General features: G+C 35.5%; 1 protein-coding gene across 1 annotated transcript in view; it reads left to right on the plus strand.

Annotated features, from left to right (window-relative positions):
• Positions 1–18,299, plus strand: part of SLC9C1 (solute carrier family 9 member C1) — a 128,050-nt gene that overhangs the window by 45,648 nt on the left and 64,103 nt on the right. Inside the window, exons 6-8 of the mRNA XM_045385423.2 lie at positions 6,723–6,804; positions 11,075–11,241; positions 13,661–13,786. Coding sequence (XP_045241358.2) covers positions 6,723–6,804; positions 11,075–11,241; positions 13,661–13,786 — 375 coding nt within the window. The remainder of the gene's footprint in view (positions 1–6,722; positions 6,805–11,074; positions 11,242–13,660; positions 13,787–18,299) is intronic.

Here is an 18,299-nt window from a genome sequence, read left to right on the forward strand (position 1 = left end):
TTGATAAGATCCAACATTCTTTCATGTTCAAAACCCTTAAAAAACTAGATATTGAAGGAAGATACCTCAAAATAAGAAGAGCCCTCTGTGACAAGCCCACAGTCAACATCATACAAAATCAGCAAAAGCTGGAAGCATTCCCCTTGAGAGCTGGAACAAAACAAGGATGCCCATTTTCACCATTCCTATTCAACACAGTTCTGAGAGTCCTAGCCAGAGCAATCAGGCAAGAAAAAGAAATAAAAGGCATCTAAATAAGAAGAGATTAAGTAAAACTATCTCTCTGTGCAGAAGATATGATTTTATACATGGAAAACTTTTTGTGAAACAGAATTTGAAGAAAACTACTTTAATCTGATAGAAGGGATTTATTTAAAAAGAAAAACTTAAAAACTTAAAGGTAAGTGACACTTAATGGTAGAATACTGAATACTTTCCCTTAAGTTTCAAATAAGGGCAAATACATCTGCTTTCTTCATTTTTATGGAACATTATGCTCAATGTCCTACCTCAGGCACTAGGGAGAAAAAAGGCACACAAATTGGTAGATACTAAATAACCAGTAGAATTAATAAGTGAATTTAGCAAAATCATGAAATTCATGTTCAGTATACAAAACTAAATTATATTTTTATTTTTATTTTATTTATTTATTTATTTATCTTTAAATTTATTTATTATTATTATACTTTAAGTTGTAGGGTACATGTGCATAACGTGCAGGTTTGTTACATATGTATACTTGTGCCATGTTGGTGTGCTGCACCCATCAACTCGTCATTTACATCAGGTATAACTCCCAATGCAATCCCTCCCTCCTCCTCCCTCCCCATGATAGGCCCCGGTGTGTGATGTTCCCCTTTCCTGAGTCCAAGTGATCTCATTGTTCAGTTCCCACCTATGAGTGAGAACATGCGGTGTTTGGTTTTCTGTTCTTGCGATAGTTTGCTAAGAATGATGGTTTCCAGCTGCATCCATGTCCCTACAAAGGACACAAACTCATCCTTTTTGATGGCTGCATAGTATTCCATGGTGTATATGTGCCACATTTTCTTAATCCAATCTGTCACTGATGGACATTTGGGTTGATTCCAAGTCTTTGCTATTGTGAATAGTGCTGCAACAAACATACGTGTGCATGTGTCTTTATAGCAGCATAATTTATAATCCTTTGGGTATATACCCAGTAATGGGATGGCTGGGTCATATGGTACATCTAGTTCTAGATCCTTGAGGAATCGCCATACTGTTTTCCATAATGGTTGAACTAGTTTACAATCCCACCAACAGTGTAAAAGTGTTCCTATTTCTCCACATCCTCTCCAGCACCTGTTGTTTCCTGACTTTTTAATGATCGCCATTGTAACTGGTGTGAGATGGTATCTCATTGTGGTTTTGATTTGCACTTCTCTGATGGCCAGTGATGATGAGCATTTTTTCATGTGTCTGTTGGCTGTATGAATGTCTTCTTTTGAGAAATGTCTGTTCATATCCTTTGCCCACTTTTTGATGGGGTTGTTTGTTTTTTTCTTGTAAATTTGTTTGAGTTCTTTGTAGCTTCTGGATATTAGCCCTTTGTCAGATGAGTAGATTGCAAAAATTTTCTCCCATTCTGTAGGTTGCCTGTTCACTCTGATGGTAGTTTCTTTTGCTGTGCAGAAGCTCTTTAGTTTAATGAGATCCCATTTGTCAATTTTGGCTTTTGCTGCCATTGCTTTTGGTGTTTTAGACATGAAGTCTTTGCCCATGCCTATGTCCTGAATGGTACTACCTAGGTTTTCCTCTAGGATTTTTATGGTATTAGGTCTAACATTTAAGTCTCTAATCCATCTTGAATTAATTTTCGTATAAGGAGTAAGGAAAGGATCCAGTTTCAGCTTTCTACTTATGGCTAGCCAATTTTCCCAGCACCATTTATTAAATAGGGAATCCTTTCCCCATTTCTTGTTTCTCTCAGGTTTGTCAAAGATCAGATGGCTGTAGATGTGTGGTATTATTTCTGGGGACTCTGTTCTGTTCCATTGGTCTATATCTCTGTTTTGGTACCAGTACCATGCTGTTTTGGTTACTGTAGCCTTGTAGTATAGTTTGAAGTCAGGTAGTGTGATACCTCCAGCTTTGTTCTTTTGACTTAGGATTGTCTTGGAGATGCGGGCTCTTTTTTGGTTCCATATGAACTTTAAAGCAGTTTTTTCCAATTCTGTGAAGAAACTCTATATTTTTATATACTAGCAACAAACAAACAGAAAAATGAAATAAAGAACATAACAATAGCATCAAAAACATGACATAGTAACCAAAATAATGAAATACGTATGTATCAGTTATCATTATCTATGGCTATGTAAAAAATTGTCCCAAAATTCAGTGGCTTGAAACAAGAAACATTTATTATCTCAGTTTCTGTGAGTCAGGAATCTGGGTATAAATTACGTGGGTGCCTCTGATTGTTTCTCTCATAAACTTGCATTTAAGCATAAACTGGGGGTGCAGCCATCAAAAGGTTCAACTAGGGCTACAGAATCTGCTTCTAAGGTGACTTGTGTGGTTTTGTTGACAAGATTCAGTTGTTTGCAGGCAGTGAACTAAGGGCTTTAGTTTCTTGTTGACTCTTGGCCAGAAGCCTCCTTGTCATTTGGACCTCTTCATAGGTCAGCTCGCAATATGGTAGCTGGCTTCTCTCAGAATGACTATGCAAGAGAGCTAGAGAGAGCAAACCCTCAAGACAGAAGCCACGGTCTTTCTTTAACCTAATTTTCAAAGTCACTTCCCATTACTTCTTCATATTCTATTTATTAGAAGTGAGTCAATAAGTCTAGTCCATATTTAAGATGACTAAGTATCTAATATCAACAGTATATTTCAGTATATTTCAGTGTGTGAAATACACACACACACACACTCAGTGTAAACTGAGTACCACTTTACATTTTCTCTTCCAGAGTGAGATGTATGCAGTATGCGGCCATGTTTGCTAACATATTCATTCTTGACAAAATTCTGAGATTATAAAATGTATATGGTTAATATTTGGGCTTGTGACCTGACTTCTAAGAGCTGCTTCTATCACAGAGTTAGGTATTCAATTAACAAAGTAGAAATTTGAGCACAACCTTGTCCACAAGACATTTTAAATAAACACGTAGCCCAGTGTAGTTAGTAGGTGGATGGACGCCACTTTCATAAGTTGAGCTTGAGTTCACTACTCACTTGTGCAGCTTAATATGCTAGGTAGGGACACTCCCCTATGGGTTGTCTTTATATCACCATCTTTCTAAGCCCAGAGATGTCATAAGTGACAGGAAAAGTGATAGGATTGAGAAATGGGTGTCACTGCTTCATTTGGAACACATTGGTTGAAAGATCAAATAAAATAGTAGTTTTACGTTTCAACACAAGTCGCTATAAGCAGTCCTTGATGTTTTTTTGATGGTATCAGCTGGAAAGCCTCAAATCTAAGAGGGCTTCCCACTCCAGATATAAAATAGATGTTGCCTGTTGCTGTGCTTATAAATGAAAAAGGAAGTTGAGGACACTTTTGCAAATGCCAGAATATAAGATTCATTCAGTGTGCTCCCTGGGCCTCTAAAGCATGCATTGACAGGATTTGCTTATTTTCTAAAATTAGCTTCATTCAATATTTATTATTCTCCTTTTCCTCTCTGAGAATGAACTCTGTATAAAATAAGCTTCTGCCTATTTGCATTTATCCTCCAAACCCAATCTAACAGGATGTTTTCAATTTAAAAACAAGAGAGGAAAAGACCAGAGTTTTTCAGGAGAAAAACTGGAGGAAAATGGGGACGAAACCTCAGAAAGCAGCTATTCCTAGCAGCTTCCTAGTTAAGAACCTCCATGCGGCCTCTAGTCTCTGTCTGTATTCTTCCGTATTTAACCTTCAGATCGTAAGCCTTTTCTGGCAAGCTTTTCTTCTTCTTCTTTTTTTTTTTTTTCCTTTTTTAAGCTCTTTTCCTGAAACTTTCTATGAATGGCTATGGCATCATTAATGCTGCTGAATATCTTTAAACTCTTCGCACAAGCAAGTGTGTAGCTTAAGGCCACTACTGGTGAGGAAACCAAGTGTCCTCTGTGCCTTTTTACTTTCTGTGAAGTAATTTAAGAACATCTAAAAAATTAGATTTTAAAAAGTTATCATCTTGGTACAACACCGTGTGCATATACACTTGGGAGCTTAAAAAGGTGTTTTGTCTGGAACTTAGAAGCAGCTCTAAATCTAGTAGGGCAGACTTTCTAACATACCTAGTTTTATTTATTGACTTTACTGGAGTATGATAGGAAAATGAAGATTCTTTACTCAGTTCTGGTATTGCTCATAACTTACCGAGAGGCTAATACTAAACTTGGAAAATTGTTTAAGTACGTTTTATCAAGCAGTCTGGGTTTTGTTTTTTAATACAGTTTTTAATGGATATCTGAAAACTGAAGGAAACTTTAAAGGTTTTTTAGTGGTGCAGGTGAAGGTGCCAGTTGCTATTTGGTATCACACTCTACAAAAGCTTCATTACTTTACTTGATGCTGGTTGCTAAGCAGCAATTGCACAGAGCATTAGTCTACTGGGTGCCTTTACAAGCCAGAGGCTGATGCTACACTCTTGATGTCATGTGAGGAAATAATGCACATGCTCTAATTGCTCACCAGGAAATAAACCTAGAAACAGAAAATGAAGAACAAAAAGGTTGCTTGAAATAAGACATGATCAACATGACCATATTTTGAAACATTTCAGGAAGGTTGCTTCTTGTCAAACTTGCCTGGCAGAGTTTGTTCAAAACTTGTATTTAATAAACGAACACCCGACTTACAAAAAAAAAAAAAAAAAAAAAAAAAGGTGACTAAGTATCAACAGATAGATACCTTTGAAAGCCAACTTAGAGGTTTCTTTCCAAAATATGCAAGACTTGTGCACTGAAAACAACATGGCATTGTTGACAGAAATTTTAAAAAACCTACATAAAATATATGTTCCAATCATGGATTTGAAGACTGGGAATTATTAAGATGTCACTATACTTGATGCAATTCCAATCCCAGAAGATTTTAGAAATAGATACACAAAATCTGATTTCCATATAGAAGTACAGAAGACTGAGAATAGCCCTAATAATATTGAAAAGGAAGAACCAAATTTAAGGACTTATACTATCTGATATCAGGACTTACTGTAAAAATACAGTAGTTAAATCAGTAGCATCCTGGCATAAGAATAAAAAAATAGATGAATGGAGTATAATAAAGAATTCAAAAAAGACTCACATTTATATGGTGAATTGGTTTTTGACAGATTCTGAAACAGTTCAATGAGAGAAAAAAATATTTTTTTCAATAAATGATGCTGAACTACTGTATTCACTTAGAAAAAAAGAAAAGAAAAACTCTATTTTTACCTCACACCATACCTAAAAGTGATTTGAGATGGACCATAGACTTAAATATAAAATTAAAAACTCTAAAATTTTTTGAAGAAAATACAATGGTAACCCAATTTTTAAAAAATGTACAAAATATTTGAACAGACACTTCTTCAAAAAGAAAGATGTGTACTAATATGCATGTTAAAAATATTCAACATTATTACTCTAATGAAATGCAAATTAAAATCACAATGAGACACGTCATATGCTGTTTAATTTATATGAAGATTTTGGAATTGGCAATTCTTATCTACAGAAGTAGAAATCAAAATACTTGCTGCCTCTCATTGGTGAAGGACTGATTAGGAAGGAGCATTAGAGAAATGTTGGGGATGTGAGAATATTTTGCGTCTTGACAGGACTGAGAGTTACAGGAGTAGATATACACTGTCAAAATTGACAAAATGGTACTTGAGTACATTTCAATGTATGTACATTATACCTCAGATTTCCTTATTACCAATGCTTGGGCTGCACTCTTGAAGAATTACATCAGAATATTCACTGGGGATCTCCTGGGCACCAATATTTTAAAGTTTCTCTTATGATTCTAATGTTCAACTTTGGGAGCCTCTAGTGTGGTTTCATGCTCTATCCCTAATTCCATCTGTGGATATAGAACAGAAGAGTAGCTAGGGTTAAACATAAATTCTGGAAGTTAGAATTCCATAAATCCCCAAAAATGTGTAGCCTCAGACTGAAAAGTGTTAGTTCACTTGTCTATCAAGACTGACTTGGGATACAAGAAGATAAAATATCAAGTGGCACCAAAGACATTTACTGCTCCTTCTTCCTGACAATGAAAGGGTACCAATGAGGCAAAGTGTGAGATGGAGAACACATATCAAGGGCCTTGAGTTGTTCTCCTTTCCCAGGTGAGGAGAAGTTTTTGATGCAGATATGCTGGTAATGTTGAACAGAGAACGATGTGGCTATGCACAGCCAGGTGTGTATAGTGGATAAGGACTGATAAGTATAAGTGTATTCTCAGCTACCAGGAAGTGCAACAGTGGAAGTCAAAGATAAATATTCCTTCCCAACGTCTGTATAAGTGTTGATTTACTTGTCAAAACTCATGTCTTAATTTTGGTTTGGTAATAAATCATGGATGAATTATGAGCAGGAAGATGGAGAATACCCAGAGTGCTTTCATCATGTCTTAGATTAATTCTTCCCCTGCCATGAGCATCTATTAACACAGTACAACCTAGCTTAATTTATATTGTTAAATATAGGCTATATTATATGAAATTATATGAATACTTACTTTATATTTTCTTCAATTCTAGATATTATTTCATGGAGTGTTAGTATGCCTAATAACCCTCATTGTCAATAGATTTGTTTTGCCAACAGCAGTTACTATACTAGGTAAGCCCTAACAATTACTATTCCTGTGGAGAGAAAAACATTCTAAATATGGTCAAAAAGTGATAATAATAAAGAAAGAATCCATAAGCAGCATAGTGAGACTCCGATCTCTACAAAAAGTCTGAAAATTAGCCCAGTGTGGTGGTGTACATCTATAGTCCTAGCTATTCAGAAGGCTGATAGGGGAAGATTGCTGGAACCCAGGAGGCTGATGCTGCAGTGAGCCAAGATCACACCACTGCACTCCACCATGGGCAAGACAGCAAGACCCTGTCTCAAAAAAAAAAAAAAAAAAAATATATATATATATATATAAAAATTATATAACTATGAGTCAGTGGTGCCTAATTTTTTTCAAATTTTATTTTACATATGCAGGTTTGTTACATGGGTATGGGTATATTGTGTGATGCTGAGGTTTGAGATACAGATCTCATCACCAAGGCAGTGACCACAGTACCCAAAAGGTAGCTTTTCAACTCACATCCCATTCCTCTTTCCCCACTCTAGTACTCCCTGGTGTCCACTGTTCCCATTTCTATGTTCATGTGTACTCAATGTTTAGTTCCCACAAAAGGTATTGGATTTTCTGCTCCTGCATTAATTCACTTAGGATAGTGGCCTCTGGCTTTATTCATGTTGCAGCAAAGGGCATAATCTTGTTCTTTTTTATGGCTGTGTAGTATTCAGTGGTGTATCTGTACCACATTTTCTTTATCCATTCCACCAATGATGGACACCTAGGTTGATTCCATCTCTTTGCTGTTGTGAACAGTGCTGTGATGAACATACAAGTGAATGGGTCTTTTTTGTAGAATGATTTATTTTCCTTTGGCTATCTTGGGGTGGCTAGCTTGAATGGTAGTTCTGTTTATAGCTATTTGAGAAATCTCCAAACTGCTTTCCACAATGACTGAACTAATTTATATTCTCCTTTCTCACCAGGAGTATATAAGTGTTCCCTTTTCTCCACAGCTTTGCAGCATCTGTTATTTTTTTGACTTTTTGATAATAACATTCTGACTGGTGTGAGATGGTATCTTATTGTGATTTTGATTTGTGTTTCTTTGATGATTAGTGATGATGAGCATTTTTTTCAGGTGTTTGTTGGCCACTTGTATGCCTTCTTTTGAGAAGTGTCTATTCATCTTCTTTGCCCATTAAGATTTTTTTTAGTTTTAATTTTTGTGGATACATAGTAGTTGTATATATTTATGGGGTACATGAGATATTTTGATACAAGTATAAAATGTGTAATAATCAATTAAGGTAAATGGAGTATCCATCACCTCAAGTGCTTATCCTTTGTGTTACAAACAATTTAGTTATACTTTTTTGTTATTTTTAAATGCACAATTAATTATTCTTGACTATAGTCACCCTATCGTGCTATCAAATGACAGATGTTTTTCATTTTTTCTATTTTTTGAACTCATTAATCATCCAAATTTCCCCTTAGCTCCCCACTACTCTTCACAGGCTCTGGTTAACCATCATTCTACTCTCTATCTCTGTAAGTTCAATTGTTTTAATTTTTAGCTCCCACAAATAAGTGAGAACATGCAAAGTTTTTCTTTCTGTGCCTGGCTTATTTCACTTAACATGACCTCCAGTTCCACTGATGCTGTTGCAAATGACAGGACCTCATTTTTTAAAATAGTTTAATGGTATACCATTATGTATATGTATAATATTTTCTTTATCCATTCATCTGTTGATGGGCACTTAACCTTTGCCAATTTTTAAATGGGGTTATTGGTTTTTGCCTGTTGCTTTAAGTTCCTTGTAGATTCTGGATATAAGATCTTTGTTAGATGTATAGGTTGCTAATATATTCTCCCATTTTGTAGGTTGTCTGTATACTCTATTAATAGTTTCTTTTGCTTTGCAGAAACTCTCTAGTTTAATTAGGTCTCACTTGTCAATTTTTGTTTTGTTACAATTGTTTTGGGGACTTAGCCAAAAATTATTTCTCAAGACTGATGTGGAAAAAGTTATTTCCTAGGTTTTCTTCTAGGGCTTTGAGGTCTTACATTTAAATATTTAATCCATCTTGAGTTAATTTTTGTATATAGTGAAAGGTAGGGGTCCAGTTTCATTGTTCTGCACACAGCTAGCCAGTTATTGCAGCACCATTTATTGAATAGGGAATCCATCCCCCATTGTCTGTTTTGTCATCTTTGTCAAACATCAGATGGTTGTAAGCATGCAGCTTTACTTTTGGGTTCTCTGTTCTGTCCCCTTGAGCTATGTATTTGTTTTGTACCAACACCATGCTGTTTTGGTTACTGTAGACTAGTAGTATAGTTTGAAGTCAGGTAGTGTGATGCTTCTGGCTTTGTTCTGTTTCCTTAGGATTGTATTGGCTATTTGGGCTCTCTTTTGGTTCCAAATAAATTTTAGAACTGTTTTTCTCTAATCCTGTGAAAAATGACATTAGTAGTTCAATAGAAAGTGTGTTGAATCTGTACATTGCTTTGGATAATGTGGCCATTTTAATGATATTGATTCAATCCATGAGCATGGAATGTTTTTCCATTTATTTGTGTCATCTCTGATTACTTTTGCAGTGTTTTATAGATCTCCTTGTAGAGATCTTACACCTCCTTGGTTAGCCGTATTCTTAGATATTTCTCTTTGTTGTGGAGATTTTCTTCTTTTTTTTTTTTTTTTGAGACAAAGTCTCGCTCTGTCGCTCAGGCTGGAGTGCAGTGGCGTGATCTCGGCTCACTGCAAGCTCCACCTCCCGGGTTTACGCCATTCTCCTGCCTCAGCCTCCGGAGAAGCTGGGACTACAGGCGCCCGCCACCTCGCCCAGCTAATTTTTTGTATTTTTAGTAGAGACAGGGTTTCACCGTGATAGCCAGGATGGTCTCGATCACCTGACCTCGTGATCCGCCCGCCTCGGCCTCCCAAAGTGCTGGGATTACAGGCCTGAGCCACTGCGCCCTGCCGATTTTCTTCTTTTTTATTTTTAAAATGTTTGTGGGTACATACTAGGTGTATATGTTTGTGGGGTACCTGAGATGTTTTGGTACAGGCATGCAATGTGAAATAAGCACTTCATAGGGAATAGGATATCCATCCCCTCAGGCATTTATCCTTTGAATTACAAACAATTAAATTGCTCTTTAAATTATTCTTAAAATTTAAAATGTAACTCTTTAAATTATTCTTAAAATGTAAAAGTATTATTGACTATAGTCACCTTATTGTGTTGTCAAATAGTAAGTCTTATTTATTCTTTCTATATTTTTGTGCCCATTAACCATCCCCACCTGCCCCCATTCCCCACCACCTTTCCCAGCCTCTGTTAACCATCATTCTACCCTCCATGTCCATGAGTTAAGTTGTTTTTATTTTTAGATCCCACAAATAAGTGAGAATATGTGATGTTTGTCTTTCTGTGTGTGGCTTATTTCACTTAACATAATGATCTTCAGAAAACACAACAGGTGCTAAATTTCTTAGGAAGCTAGAAACTGGATGTATTCTAAAACAAAAAGATAGTTTGAGAGATTGGAGTCTTAAAAGATAATGCAGATAATTTATCATATGTGCTTAACTGGCTCATGCAATTATAGAAGCTAAGTCCCAAAGTATGCATTCCAAAGGCCTGAGAACCAAAAGAACCAATGGTACAAGTTCCAGCTAAAGTCTGAAGGTAGGAGAAGACTGAAGTGCCTTCTCCAAGCCCATCAGGCAGAGACAACAAATTCTCTCTTGTTCAGACTTCTGTTTCATTGAGGCCTCCAACAGATTGGATGAGCCACACCCACACTGGAAAAGGCAATGTACTTTACTCAGTCTACCAATTTAACTGTCACCCTCATCCAAAAACACTCTCACAGACACACCCAGAATGTTTGGCTGAATATATGGGTACCCTGTGGCCCAGTCAAGTTGACACATGAAAGTAACCATTATACCTCTGTTTCTTTGTTTCCTCATATATCAAACTGGGAAAAAGGACTCACCTCAAAAGGTGGCCAGATAACCAAAAACGTAATGCATGCAAAGTGCTGAAATATGCTTTTTCAGAATATAGTAAGCACTCAATAAACATTAGCTGTTACTATTACATGCCTCACCTTCTGTGAGAAGAAATATGAAAGCAGAAAATTTTTAACTCTTTAGTATTCCCATTATTAAACAATTTATGTTGAAATTTTACTTAAAGATTAGTGACAATAAGTTAAAAGGAAGCTTTCTAACCCATATCAAAATGGTGGTGTTTCTACTATGTATCAAATGTGTGTTTGTATCAAAGGTCTTCGTGATGCCACGTCAACAAAATATAAATCAGTTTGTTGCACATTTCAGCACTTTCAAGAGCTAACCAAGTCTGTAGCCTCTGTCCTTAAATTTGACAAAGATCTTGCTAATGCTGATTGGAACATGATTGAGAAAGCAATTATACTTGAAAACCCATACATGGTAAGCAAGTAATATCTTTTTTATTGCTTTAATGCAGATTTGATTACACTGAAGTATAAATCAGATCATAAATATTAATTCACAATTTTTAACGTTTGTAATTGACAGAGAAGTCGTGTTGATAACTCTATTTAACCAAGTAGTAAGGGGGGGGTGTTAAGGAATTTCATGGTAACTGTGGGGCAAAGTAGAAGTCATAACCCCTTTGAATACATATGTTTAAAATACATGTTTTATGTTTATGTTTAAAATACATATGTTTAAATTCAAAAGAGGAAGCTGTGTACTGGAGATCCTTTTAAAAGACATCATAGGTCAGCACAGTGGCTCATGCCTGTAATCTTAGCACTTTGGGAGGCTAAGGCAGGTGGATTGCTTGAGCCAAGGAGTTTGAGACCAGTCTGGCAACATGCCAAAACCATGCCTCTATAAAATATACAAAAATTAATTGGGTGGTGGTGTGCACCTGTAGGCCCTGCTACCCGGGAGACTGAGGTGGGAGGATCACTCAAGCCTGGGAGGTTGAGGCTATGGTGAACCATGATTGTGCCACTGCATTCCAACCTGGCCAGCAGAGAGAAACCCTTTCTTAAAAAGAAAAATTATATATATGTGTGTGTGTGTATGAAAGTGAACCTTAGAAAATGGCTAGTTTTTGACCAAATTGGGAGGGGTCAGGGGCCTTTGTTTATTTATTTAGGCTATTGTATATCTAAGCATTTGCTAGACCTTAATTTATGGTTAACAATATTTTTAATATAAAATAGAATTCAAAGCCAATACCATAAGTTTAGCTGTGCGAGATGTCACCTTCTGCTTCTGAGATATGCTTTAAGATATCTGCAGTCAGACTTATTCTTTTAAGAACACTCAGCACACTCATCTGTCATGGTTTCCCTCAAGGGAAATAGTAAAAGTTGTCCTGGAGTCCTCAGAGCTGCTGCACTTTTCCATGTCCTACATCATGTCCAATTTTCAATGGTTTTTATAATGTTTTTGTTTTTGTTTTTTTGCATCACACAATATGAGGGGCCGAGTTCTAGGAGTGCTTAGGTGAGATAATTAGTCTCTATGAAGTAGAATTCTGAAAAAATCCATTTCCTATCCACTGAAACAGTGCTTAAAGCTCCAGATAGGAATTCAGAACTAACCATTGTACCTGCAGGAATACTGCCAGGATTTCTGGATGGAACAAGTACCGTGTCATACCCAAAGATTTCTCTAGTAGCTTCCAATACCTGATTGTGAACTTTTGCTGACTTGTCTGCATCAGAATTATCTAGAAAGCTTATTCAAAATAACGATAGCGTTTTCACCTGCTCTCTGAAGATTTTTATGCAGGTGGTCTGAGCAGGGCCCCAGGAATATTTTAAATCCACTATCCAGCTAATTCTAAAGTAGAAGCCAGTGTTGGGGCCACCACTCTGGTACTTGATCTGTTTCAGAAGGCAGAGGATCAAATGACTACATTCTCCCTTCTGTGATGCAAACATGAGGGATATTATAGTATTAAAGATAGAACGCTGACCTTGGAATCAGAAAATCTGACTTTATAGCCTAGCTTTCTCACTTAATAGCTTTGTAATTTCGAGCATATCATCAATTTTCTCTAAGCTTCAGTTTCTCATCTGTAAATTATTCATACTCCCATTTCCTTTATGTGTGTTCACTTTCTATTTTACATTAAGTGATCATTTTAAAGCAGTGGTTGTCAAGTTTTAGCTGCAGCAAAATTTTCAAATGGGGTTTTAGAAACACAGATTGCTGCCCACTCCTCCAATTATGATTCAGTAGGTCTAAGGTGGGATCTGAGAATGCACGTTTCTAGCAATTCCCAGGTGATTCTGATGCTGCTGGGAAACCACACTTTGAAAACTGCTAGTGTAAAGCATGATCATATATGTGATAGCTTTTTAAACTGTTAATAATGCCATGTAAAAGTAAAGATATGATATAACTCCCCCCCACAAAACTGACAATTATTTTACCTTCTATAACTGAGCAAATGATTAGACATCTAAGCAAATGATGAGGATCTGAACATTTTTCTGTATTTATTTCTGTAAGAAATATATGTCTAATTTCTATAAGAAATTCATTCACATTGCATTCTAGCTGGGAAAAGATAATATCTCATGATGGTTTTGATTTTCATTTTGCTATTTACTAGTGATGTTAAATTTTTTAATGTATTTGTTGACCATTGTGTGTCTTTGAGAAATGTCTGTTCAGATCCTTTGCTCATTTTCAAATCATACTATTTGTTTGTTTGTTTGTATGTTTGTTTGTTTGTTTTTGCTGTTGAGTAGATTTGCTACCATTTTTGAAAGCAAACTGGTACAAAAACTGCTTGTGGATTATGCTAAACAATGTGTTAATATTCATGTGTTTTTTGTTCTTTTATTTATGTTTTATTTAGTTGAACCAAGAAGAAACAACAGAACAGCAGAAGGTGAAATGTCCACACTGTAACAAGGAAATAGATGAGATCCTTAACAATGAAGCAATGGAGCTGGCCAACAGGCGTCTCTTGTCGGCACAAATGGTACTGTGTTATTCTCTTTTGAAATTATTTTTGGCTAAAAATTATACTGGAAAATTCCTCCTTTATAAAGACATCTTGATCATGCTCACTTAATAGATTGTTTACAAAAGCAAAGGGAAGTTTGACATTGTCTTAGGAGTCTGCTTGATCGCAAAAAAAAAATGAAAGAAAGAGAGAGAGAGAAAGAAAGAGAAAGAAAGAAAGAGAAAGAAAGAAAGAGAAAGAAAAAAAGAAAGAAAAAGAAAGAAGGAAAGAAAGAAAGAAAAAAGAAAGAAGGAAAGAAAGAAAGAAGGAAAGAAAGAAGGAAAGAAAGAAAGAAAGAAAGAAAGAAAAAGAAAGAAAGAAAAAGAAAGGAAAGAAAGAAAAGAAATTCACTCACATTAGCTTAAGTAGAATGGTTTATTTATGAAGAAATGGCAATTTCACAGATCCCAATGGCAGAAATTGCAACTGGGGTTAAACTTCAGATGTGTTAGGCAATGAGTTCTGTGACATTGCCCATGTCTGGATCCAAGCCAGTTTTTCATGTAATGATACAGCCAAATCTTCTAATAACTGACAGAAGAGGGTATTATGTTTTCATTCAAATCTTGGCTAAAAATTAGAGAAATTCTGTAACACAGCAGCATACAAACTGTTGGAAATTTTACCTTTTCAAACTAATATTTTATTCCAATATGAAATGTAAATTTAGGGTCAAGAGGGTAATTTTTATTGCTGTTGTTTTAATTGACATATAATTATACATATTTGTGAGGCACAATGTAATATTCCAATACATGTATACATGTGTCATGATCAAATAAGGGTAATAAGCATATAGATCACTTCAAACCTTTATTGTTTCTTTAGGTTGAGAAGGTTCAAAATCTTGTCTTCTAACTATATGAAAAAATACAGTAGATTATGGTTTACTGTAATCACCCTGCTATAGAACACTAGAATTTATTCCTCCTATCTAACTGCAAGTTTGTATTTGTTAACCAACCTACTCCTGCTAGCTCCCCTGTCCCCCTACCCTTCCCAGCCTCTTGGAGCCACTATTCTACTCTACTTCTATGAGGTCAACTTTTATAGCTTCCACGTATGAGTGAGAACAAGCAGTATTTATTTTTCTGTGCCTGACTTCTTTCACTTAACATAATGTCCTCTAGTCTTATCCATGTTGCCACAAATGAAAGCATTTTATTCATTTTTATGGCTCAATAGTATTCTGTTGTGTAAATATACGACATTTTCTGTATGCATTTGTCTATTGATGGGCACTTAGGTTGATTGCTTATTTTGGCTATTGTGAATTGTGCTGCCATAAACATTCCCCATATATAAACATTGTATTCTAGCCGGGAAAAGATAATATCTCATTATGGTTTTGATTTTCATTTTCCATTGACTAGCGATGTTAAATTTTGTATGTACTTGTCGACCATTTGTGTGTCTTTGAGAAATGTCTATTCAGATCCTTTGTTCATTTTTAAATCATACTATTTGTTGGTTGGTTGGTTGGTTTTTGCTGTTGGGTAGTTTGAGTTCTTTGCCTATTCTGGATATTAATGCCTTAGTAGAAGAATACTTTGCAAATATCTCTTTTCATTCTGCAGGTTGTCTCATTATTCTATTGATTGCTTCCTTTGCTGTGCAGTCATATTTTAGTTTGATATAATCTCATGTGTCCATTTTTTCTTTTGTTTCCTGTGCTTTTGAGGTTGTAGCCATGGAATCCCCAGTCCAATGACCTGAAGTGTTTCTCCTCCGTTTTCTTCTAGTGATTTCATAGTTATGAGTCTTACATTTAAGTCTTTAATTCATTTTGAGTTTATTTTCATATAAAGGAGAGACAAGGGTTTAGTTTCATTCATCTGCATGTGACTATTAATCCCAACACTATTTATTGAAGAGACTCTTCTTTCCCCAGTGTACGTTCCTCATGACTTTGTTGAAAATCAGTTGGCTATAAATAGGTTTTTTTTATATATATAAAAATATATTTCTGGGTTTTCTATTATGTTCTATTGGTCTGTGTGCCTGTTTTTATGCAAGTACCATACTGTGTTGGTTGCTATAGCTTGTTGGTTGTAGCATATTTTGAAGTAAGGTATTATAATGTCTCCAGCTATGTTCCTTGCACTCAAAATTGCTTTGGCTACTGGAGGTCTTTTGAGGTTCCATACAAATTTTAGGAAGGTTTTCTCTATCACTGGTATTTTGCTAGGGATTGCATTGAATCTGTAGGATTCTTAGGGAGTATGGTCATTTTAACAAGATTTGTTTTTCCAATATATGAACATGGAATGTCTTTCCATTTTTTTGTGTTCTCTTCAATTCCTTCATCAATCTTTTGTGGTTTTCATTGTAGAGGCCTTTCACTTTCATGGTTAAATGTATTCTCATGTATTTTTGGTAGCTATTATAAATGGGATGTATGCTTTGATTTCTTTTCACATAGCTGTTAGTCTGTAGAAATGCTACTAATTTTGTTTGTTAATATTGTATCCTGCAACTTCATTAAATTGGTTTATCAGTTCTAGGAGTTGTTTTGTGGAGTCTTTAGCTTTCCTAAATATAAGATTTTAACTTACCTTCATTCAGCATGATGTTGGCTGTGGATCTGTCATATATGGTTTTATTGTATTTAGGTACATTCCTTGTATATCTACTTTGTTGGGAGTTTTTATCATTAAACAATACTGAATTTTATCAAATGTTTTTTGAGTCTATTGAGATGATCAAATGGCTTTGTTCTTTCTGTTAATGTGATGTCTCATGTGTGTTGATTTGTGTATGTTTAAATATCCTTGCATTCTTGGGATAAATCCCACTTGATCATAGTGTATAATATTTTTGACGTGCTGTTAGATTTTGTTTGCTAGTATTTTGTTGAGGATTTTTGCATCTGTATTCATCAGGGATATTAGCCTATAGTTTTCTTTTTTGTTGTGTTCTTTGCTTTTGGTATTAGGGTAATGCTAGCCTCAAAAAATGAGTTTGGAAGAATTCTTCCCTTTCAAAAATATTTTTTTCTTGGGAGACTTTATATTACTGCTGCAATCTCGTAAGTCTTCATTGGTCTATTCGGACTTCCTATGTCTTCCTGGCTCAATTTCAGTAGGTTTATGTGTCCAGGAATTTATCCATTCCCTCTAGGTTTTCCAATTTGTTGGAGTATAGTTGTTCATAATAGTCTGTAATGATCCTTTGAATTTCTGTGGTCTCAGTTGTTGTGTCTAGTTTTTCACTTCTGATTTAATTTACTTGTATCTTCTCTCCTTATTTTCTTAGTCTAGTGGTTTGTTAATTTTTTCTTATTTAAAAAACAACATTTTGTTTTTCTGATCTTTTGTATTATTTTTGGTGTCAATTTCACTTATTTTACTTCTGATTTTTATTACTTCTTTCCTTGACCTAATTTGGGGTTTGGTTTGTTCTTGCTTTTTTAGTTCCTTGGGGTGCATAATTAAGTTGTTTTTGAAACTTTGTGTGTGTGTGGGGAGGAGGGGGGATGTAGTCTTACTCTGTCACCCAGGCTGGATTGCAGTGGTACAATCTTGGCTCACTGCAACATCCACCTCCTGGATTCAAGCAATTCTACCTGAGCCTCCTGAGTAGCTGTGATTACAGGCGCTTGCCACCACACCTGGCTATCTTTTGTAATTTTAGTAGATATGGGGTTTCACCATGTTGGCCAGGCTAGTCTCAAACTCCTGACCTCAAGTGATCTGCACACCTCAGCCTCCCAAAGTGCTGAGATTACAGGCATGAGCCACCACTCCTGGCCCTCTATTTTTTTGATGTAGAAGTTTATTACTATAAGTTTCCCTCTTAGTGCAGCTTTTGCTATATCACATAGGTTTTGGTATGTTGTGTTTCTATTTTTGTTTCAAAATAAAGAATTACCTTCTTAATTTTTTTCCTTGATCTATCAGTGGTTGAGGAACATGATTAATTTCCATGTGGTTGTACAGTTTCCAATGTTCCTCTTGTTACCAATTTCCAGTTTTATTCCATTGTGGTCAGAAAAGATACTTGGTATGATTTTAATTTTTTAAAAATTTGGGGGGCTTGTTTTGTGACCTACCATATGCTCTATTCTGGAGAATGATCTATGTGCTGATGAGAAGAATATGTATTCTGCTGTTCTTGAATGAAATGTTCTGTCTATAGTGCAGTTTAAATCCAATGTTTCTTTGTTGATTTTCTGTCTAGATAGTCCTTCCAATGCTGTGAGCGGGATTTTAAAGACCCAACTATTATTGTATTGGAATCTTTCTCTTCCTTCAGATCTAATAATTTTTGCCTTATGTATCTGAGTGCTCTGGTTTTTGGTATTTATATGTCTTCTTGCTGATTTGATCCCTTTATCATTATATAGTAAACTTCTTTTTCTCTCTTACAGTGTTTTACTTAAAGTCTATTTTATCAGTTATAAGTATAGCTATATAACTACTCCTAATCATTTTTGGGTTCTGTTTGCCAGAAATATCTTTTTTCGCCCCTTCACTTTCAGTCTGTGGGT

Source organism: Macaca fascicularis, chromosome 2 (assembly GCF_037993035.2).
Source record: "Macaca fascicularis isolate 582-1 chromosome 2, T2T-MFA8v1.1".
Lineage (NCBI taxonomy): Eukaryota > Metazoa > Chordata > Mammalia > Primates > Cercopithecidae > Macaca > Macaca fascicularis.